General features: G+C 39.4%; 1 protein-coding gene across 1 annotated transcript; it reads left to right on the forward strand.

The window, feature by feature from the left end:
* The first annotated feature begins 2762 nt into the window (after positions 1-2762).
* On the forward strand, positions 2763-7426 carry dpt (dermatopontin). The gene is made up of 4 exons (XM_089001677.1): positions 2763-3136; positions 6627-6752; positions 6895-7002; positions 7088-7426. The coding sequence occupies exons 1-4, from the start codon at positions 2850-2852 to the stop codon at positions 7152-7154; spliced, it is 588 nt and encodes a 195-aa protein (XP_088857803.1). The 5' UTR covers positions 2763-2849; the 3' UTR covers positions 7155-7426.
* Positions 7427-8016: the final 590 nt, after the last annotated feature.

Genomic DNA, 8016 nt, shown 5'->3' on the forward strand with positions numbered 1-8016 from the left:
TTGATAGGATGCTCAATAATTAGATTTACAAATATGACATCCAGTATTTTGATTTAAAAAACCTAAGAATACACAAACAACAACAAAACATAATTGGAAAAAAGTGGCTAACATTAAAGAGTGATAATTTACCAACTTCCTAGCTAGCTAAGTAAGTTGGTTCCTAGCCATCTAGCTAACTAGGAACCTATCACTTAGCCTGTTGGTAAATAGATTGTGGGTAGCTAGCTAGCTAATTAATTGGTTCCTAGCTAGCGAGATAGTTAGGTAAATGGTCCCTAGCAAGCTAGCTATCTAAGTAAGGTTGTTCCAAGCTAGCTAGTTAGCAAGTAATTGGTTCCTAACTCCTTCTGGGACATCTGTGTAAGCTCTCAGTCGTACAGGAATGGTCCATCGATGAAAAGGATTCTTCAGCCGTACTTCTTTGATGGTGTCGGACGTTTCGCTTCTTCTCCAAGAAAATTCGTCAGCAAACTAAAGTCTTATTGGTAGTTTTGGGCCTATATATATATATATATATATATATATATATATATATATATATATATATATATATATATATATATATATATATATATATATATATATATATATGCCTACTGTCCGGACGTGGCGGTGCCGGACTCTGCTATGATAGGTCCCTGCTCTCAGGTTGGGGGGAGCAGAGGACTACTCCCTGCGGCTCCACTGATTGCTTCTATTGTCTTGACTGACGACTGGCCTGATTGCTCAATTTGCCCTGGTATCACAGCATCAGTAAACTTTAGTTTGCTGACGAAGTTTCTCGGATAAGAAGCGAAACGTCCGACACCTTCAAAGAAAGTACAAATGACTACTGAAGAATCCTTTTCATCCTTCAGGGACGGCATTTATTACAGTGGCTAGGTTCTAACGATAAAACAAATCTGTGGAGAAAATAAGCTAGCTTGCTAGGAAGCAGTTACATAGCTTGTTAGTAAATAGGTTGTGGGTAGCTATCTAGCGATGTAATTGGTTCCTAGCTGGCTAAATAGCTAAGTAATTGGTCCCTAGCGAGCTTACTAGCTAAGTAAGTGCCTAGTTAGCTAGCTTGCTGGGGACCATTTACTTAGCTAGCCATGACATATTTACCCACAAGCTAAGTAATTGGTTCCTAGCAAGCTAGCTAGCTAAGTAAGTTTGTTCCTATCTAGCTAGTTAGCTAGTTAGCTAGTAATTGGTTCCGAGCTAGCTAGCTTGTTAGGGACCAATTACTTATCTAGCTAGCTAGCAACAACCTATTTACCAACACGCTACGTGATTGGTTCCTAGCAAGCTATCTAGCTAAGAAAGTTGCTTCCTACCTAGCTATCTAAGTAATTGGTTCCTAGCTAGCTAGATAGCTAGGAACCAATTACTAGCTACCTAGCTTCCCACAACCTATTTACCAACCAGCTAAGTAATTGGTTCTTAGCTAGCTAGCTAACTAGCTAGGAACCAATTACTTAGCCAGTTAGCTACCCCCAACCTATTCATCCACCTTCCAATCTTCGAACAAAACTTCCCATCACTCTTTAATTTGAGCCACTTTTTGTCTAATTATGTTTTGTTGTTGTTGTTTGTGTATTTTTAGGTTTTTAAAACAAAATACTGAATTGAAGCCTCTTATCATAATCCGCGCGAAAAATAATTAGTATGAATCCATTACAGTGAATCACATCATCTATCGAGATTGTCTCATTGCAGTTGGATTTTCTCCTATCACATCAGCAGTCGCTTTAATTACATATGGTGAGTATTGTATCGTTGGCAGCGCTTCAATATTCATATCACATTTCATCCAGAGCCAAATATGCTAGCTTTTGTAAAGCTACTTTGTCCACACGGAATGTCCAATTTGTTCCAGAATTCCATTGGCTCCACGTCCCTAAACATTCATTTCACGTGTGGTCCTTTTTCCAATAACATCATCTCCTGGTGTTTATATGGAAGACAAACATGTGGCTACAATTGCTAACAGGTGACCGAGTGCATGCTAAACAGGCTAACAAAGCAGGAGACTTTATAGAGTGATCGGATTGTACCTCAATTTATGAACTAGTGAGACCTCAACTTATGAACTTAATTGGTTCCCAGACATAGTGTGTAAGGTGAAAAGTGTGTATCTCAAAAAAAAAATCCCATAGGAAACCATTAAAATGGGAATAATCCGTACCCGGGTTTCCACAAAATATACTTTTCAACTAAATAAGCCTTAAAACTACACACGACATACCTTATTCTATGTATAATAAATGTGCTATTGTATTGTAATGAAATAAATACACTGCATTGTATCATAAAGTCACTTTATTTACATTTGTGATGGTCATTGATGGCTTGATGGAATGGCGTTGGAGGTCGAAGGTCAAAGGGAATTGCTGTTTAGAAAGAGAGGCACATTACATGAGGACTGTAATTGACTCCAACGTTTCATCGTTGGAGTCAATTATCTCTTTGAAATGTCTTGCAACGTTCCATCGTCGTTCATCTTTGGTTCCACACGTGCTCCTTCCCAAATCAGTCTTTCCTGATGTTTGTATTGACGTGGAACACATGGTTAGGGTTGTTAACATGTGAGCGAGCGCACGCCAGAAAGGCTAACAATGCATGATGTCAGTATTTAAATTGAATGTAACAAATGAAAAAAAAAAAATATTTAAGGCGCCACCCCAACAACCCGACACGAGTTCCTGCGTTCTTTTCCCCGATTCCACCTTAAAACGTCCATCGAGGTCTAATGACTCTTGGATCGAGACTCTCGTTTACACTGCCGCCGGACGCCAAGCATCTGGAGGTTTTATAAGCGGGCGTTGCGCGAGGGCGAGCGCCATAAGTCCTTACCCGTCAACATGAATCCGGTTCTGGTGGCGCTGGCCTGGACCCTGGCGGTCTCGGTCCGGGCTCAGTTTCAACCTGAGTCGCATGAACACCAAGATATGGGCTGGGTCAATGGTTACCGGCAGGGTTTTAGCTTCCAGTGCCCTCACGGTGAAGCCCTGGTGGCCATCAGGAGCTATTTCAGCGCCGCTGATGGTTCCGATCGACTTTGGTCCTTTGAGTGTCAACCTACGCCGGAGAGGCTGGGACACCCCACCGACTGCTGGTGGGATGATATCAACCGTGCTGGGCTAGAGTGGTAGGTGACTTCGTTTGTGCTAACCTAGTTATTTTTTTGAATAATACCTGGTCAGGGTTATTTTTTTCAGTATTTTTCAGAATATATTCTGACAGTATTTTATTTTAAATGTCTTTTTGTTAATTGTAGTTTTAAAAGTCTACTGTGGTCTTTGATAACCTTTTGGTAAAGTTAAAGTGACATTACAATAAATTTTATGGTTTGACATTTCATCTTTTAAAAAAAAGGGCATATTTCCCAAAGTTCATAAAGTCAATTTTACATTACAAAATATCTCAGGGAACTGGATGATCCAAACATAAACTAAATTTAACAAAATGACAAGCACAAAGTACATATAATTGTTTTTAAATATAGTGATACCTTGGTTTACGGACTTAAATGGTTCACAGAAAGTGTGTATAAGGTGAAAAGTGTGTATTCCAAACATTAATTTCCCATAAGAAATCATTAACATGAGAATAATCCGTTCCCACGTACCCATAAAACATAATTTTCAACTAAATAAGCCTGTAAACTACACACAATATACCTTATTTTATGTATAATAAATGTGCTATGGTATTGTAATTAAATAAATAAACTGTACTGTATAATTTGCATTTGCTGTTTCACTAAATTGTTTTTTTAGCTATTGTAATAGAAGTACAGTGATACCTTGGCTTACGGACTTAAATGGTTCCCAGAAAGTGTGTATAAGGTGAAAAGTGTGTATTCCAAACATTAATTTCCCATAGGAAATCATTAAAATGAGAATAATCCGTTCCCACGTCCCCATAAAACATAATTTTCAACTAAATAAGCCTGTAAACTACACACAATATACCTTATTTTATGTATAATAAATGTGCTATGGTATTGTAATTAAATAAATAAACTGTGCTGTATAATTTGCATTTGCTGTTTCACTAAATTGTTTTTTTAGCTATTGTAATAGAAGTACAGTGATACCTTGGCTTACGGACTTAAATGGTTCCCAGAAAGTGTGTGTAAGGTGAAAAGTGTGTATTCCAAATATTAATTTCCCATAGGAAATCATTAAAATGAGAATAATTCATTCCCACGTCCCCATAAAACATAATTTTCAACTAAATAAGCCTGAAAACTACACACAATATACCTTATTTTATGTATAGTAAATGTGCTATGGTATTATAATTAAAGAAATAAACTGTACTGTATAATTTGCATTTACTGTTTAACTAAATTGGTTTTTTTAGCTATTGTAATAAAAGTACAGTGATACCTTGGCTTACGAATTTAAATCGTTCCCAGAATTATTCCAATCATTAATTTCCCGCAGGAAATCATTAAAATTAGCATAATCTGTTCCCAGGTCCCCATAAAACATAATTGTCAAGTAAATAAGCCTTAAAACTACACATAATATACCTTATTTTCCGTATGCTGCTGCGTGTGGCCCCTCCCTCCTCTACCACGGATCTTGACCAATCCTGTGCGGCTTTAACCGAAGACTGGGGGGGAGTAATAGAGGGAAAAAAAGCTGGCTGCCATTTCCAGCTTCGTTCACTTCAGAGATCCAGCTCCAAGAACCGGCTCGTTCGCGAACAACACATCATTCATTGTGGCGCTCCGTGTGTTTCGCGAAAAATAGTTTGTATGCAAAGATTATATTCTCGTTCGTAAGGTGAAAAGTTTGTTAGCTAAAGCGTTCGTAAGCAGAGGTACCACTGTATAAGGGAGAAAATGAAAAAAAGTCAAATTAAGACTCAAGTCAATCACAAAGCTAAATTTGTCACGTGAAATGGCATCGGCCGCGCAACCAGCCGCCAAATGAACCCTCAGCAAAAGCCGAGCCACAAAAGAAGCGTCGTAAAGTTGAACTTCGGATTTACTGCCTCCAGTTGACTTGATTCCAAGGCAAACACTTCATTAAGCGCCACATTTATCCAACACTAACATACTCCGGGCCGATTTAAATCACCACCGCGCCGGGGTTTCGGGGGCCATCATCCCCTTTATGTTCCTCCGCTTTGTTAAGGCATACATGCAAGAATTATATTCCAGAGAATTACAATTTATATATTTTAAATACAGTAAAGTCTCGTTATATCGATATTCAAGGGAGTCCGAAAAATATCGATATAACCGGGACTATCGATATATCCGACCCTGTTTGCATGTAATTTTCTCCGTGCGTGCATAGAAATAGTATCGATATAACCGGGACTATCGATATATCCGATATCGATATAACGAGACTTTACTGTAACTACAGTGTTACCGCAGTCTGCTAGCATAATGCTAATAATGAATGTTATTTTTTCTTTTTTATCTTTATTTTCGCTCTTTGGCTCAACTTTCTTTCGTCCCATTTTTTGTCTTTTCTTTTGACTTTATTCTTATTTCTTTTTTCCTCTCTTCCCTTCCTTTTATTTATCTCGCTATCTTGCTAGCTATCTATTAGTTATATAGCTATCTAGCTGGCTGGCTATCTATATAGCTATCTACTTGCTATTTATTTGCTATGTATTAGCTAGCTGGCTGGCTGCCTAGCTATCTCGCTAGCTATCTATTAGCTGTATTAGCTAGCTGGCTGGCTGCCTAGCTATCTCGCTAGCTATCTATTAGCTATATAGCTATCCAGCTGGCTAGATATCTACCTCGCTATCTATTCAGTGTATTAGCTAACTTGCTATCTAGCTAGCAGCTGTGTAGCTATCCAGCTAGCTATCTGTTGGCTATCTATTAGCTATCTGTGTTTTTAATAGTGGCATTCAGTGTATTGGCTAACTAACTATCTAGCTAACTTTCTATTATCTATATTGCTATCTAAGTGGTTAGCTATCTAGTTAGCTAGCTGTTGGTTATCTATTAGCTATCTACTAGCTGGCTAGCTAGCTTTCTATCTTTGTGTTAAATAGTGACATTCAGTGTATTAGCTAACTAACTACCTAGCTAGCTATTAGCTATAGAGCTATCTAGGTGGATAGCTATCTCTTGGCTATCTGATAGCTATCTACTAGCTGGCTAGCTAGGTTTCTATCTATTTACTTTTGGTTTGAGTGAACGCTGGTGCGTGTGGCTGCCGCTGCTCACCCACAAAAAAAAACTTATCCTGTGACTGTAAAATGACCTAGATAATTTTGAAAGGCGCTTATAAATGAAATGTATTCTTCTTATTAATAATGTGAAATACCATAGCCTAGCTAATAAAGTTAGCATCGATCTTCCAGTGCCATATATAACACATTGAGCGATACATATTCAAACAGAAATGGTGGCGCAACATAATTCAGAGGCATATGGACATTATCCTTTATGGACAAACGACTGATATTACTGCAGTTTACTGAGAAGTTGCGGCCATTTTGTTTTTTTTATGTACTCCACCCTAGTGCCCAAGCACTCTGGTCAAATGGTTATGCTCTGTTTAATTGTTATGACCCTCATAACCCCCCCCCCCCAAAAAAAAAAATAAATAAATACATTAAGAAATAAAAATAAAATGACACTTTTTTCTTCGCAGGACCTCTAAATGCACCCGTAATGGCCTGGTGGCGGGAGTTCAGAGCAAGTACTTTGAGAGCGTCTTGGACCGAGAGTGGCAATTCTACTGCTGCTACTACGAGAAGCGATGTCCATACTCCTGCATGTGCGTATGCAAATATTTTTGGGGAAAACTGAATTTTCCCATTGCCGCTAAATTTCATTGGGTATTGTTTTCACAAGGGGAAATTGCAGTTAAAACATATTTACATGCTCCGGGCGTTGAATTTTGTTGCTTTACGCTCCAGGCGAACCACTGACATTCCGGAATACCACCAAGAGGAAGGCGAGCTAGTGGTTCCAAGCTACGGATACTTCATCCGAGGAGCTCAGACCACCTTTAACGGAGTGCTAAGGTTCGTGTTCCAACGAGTCCTCTGAACTTCTAGATTTCCACTTCTGTTGGACTTGACAAGTTTTGTATTGATATTTCTTCCCTAGGGATCGCCAGTGGAAGTACATCTTATGCAGGATGACCGACTTTGACTGTGAATTTGAGAATCTATAGACCCGTCTGAGAAAACGAGCTAATTTGCTGGTACTCATAGATATTGACACCCAGTTGGATGGTACCGTTCCTTTTTCTGGGCCGAATACAGGTCTGTAAAATTTTACTTGCATGCAATGTAGAGAATGCACATTAAAAAAATGAAAAATAAATAAAAACGAACAGCATGAAGCCGCGGTCAGTTCCAGGAAGTCCCCTCTCATGTCGGTTTTGAGACACACACATATTGTTCGAAAACCACAAGATTAAAACCAGAACTTTCTTCAATCCACCATGTAGGCTTCTTTATCCGGTCTGATGTACAGTTCTATTCTCCCATCGCGTGGCAGAAATAGTCCAACAGAGTTAAAGGTCCGAGGGGGTTTCACAAAAGCCCCATTTAGGGCGCTTAACTTCTTAAGAAGTTCTGTTCAAAAATCAGTCGATCGGATCCCTCAAAACGGCTCTCACCTCGAGCCGATCCAACTAAAAGATGTATCAGTCCCTCCGGAAAGTTTTAGGATTGGAAGTTAAGGACCCAAAACTTCTCTTGGTCACCTCCTATGCTGCAGTTCTACTTGTAGGACACCACAGCCCCATTTAGGGCGCTTCCCTTCTTAAGAAGTTCAGTTCAAAAACCAGTCGATCGGATCCCTCGAGACGGACCTCACCTTGAGCTGATCCAACTAAAAGATGTAACAGTCCCTCCGGAAAGTTCTAGCATTGGAAGTTAAGGGCCCAAGACTTCTCTTGGTCACCTTGTAGGACCCCTCTGCCATTCACCAAACCAGCTAAGACCCTCACCGGTGTGTCCCAAGGTCTAAGTGGTAGCCCAAAAGTAAGGAAGTCACTTGTTCCCGACAGGACCGGCGGTGGCTTTGTT

The sequence above is a fragment of the Hippocampus bargibanti genome, linkage group LG07 (assembly GCF_051943395.1).
Source record: "Hippocampus bargibanti isolate YZ-2025 linkage group LG07, ASM5194339v1, whole genome shotgun sequence".
Taxonomy (NCBI): domain Eukaryota; kingdom Metazoa; phylum Chordata; class Actinopteri; order Syngnathiformes; family Syngnathidae; genus Hippocampus; species Hippocampus bargibanti.

Coding starts and splice junctions, on each gene's coding strand:
- dpt (XM_089001677.1), top strand. CDS start 2,850: ATGAATCCGGTTCTGGTGGCGCTGGCCTGGACCCTGGCGGTCTCGGTC. Junction 3,137..6,626: donor AACCGTGCTGGGCTAGAGTG/GTAGGTGACTTC, acceptor TTTTCTTCGCAG/GACCTCTAAATGCACCCGTA. Junction 7,003..7,087: donor ACCTTTAACGGAGTGCTAAG/GTTCGTGTTCCA, acceptor TTTCTTCCCTAG/GGATCGCCAGTGGAAGTACA.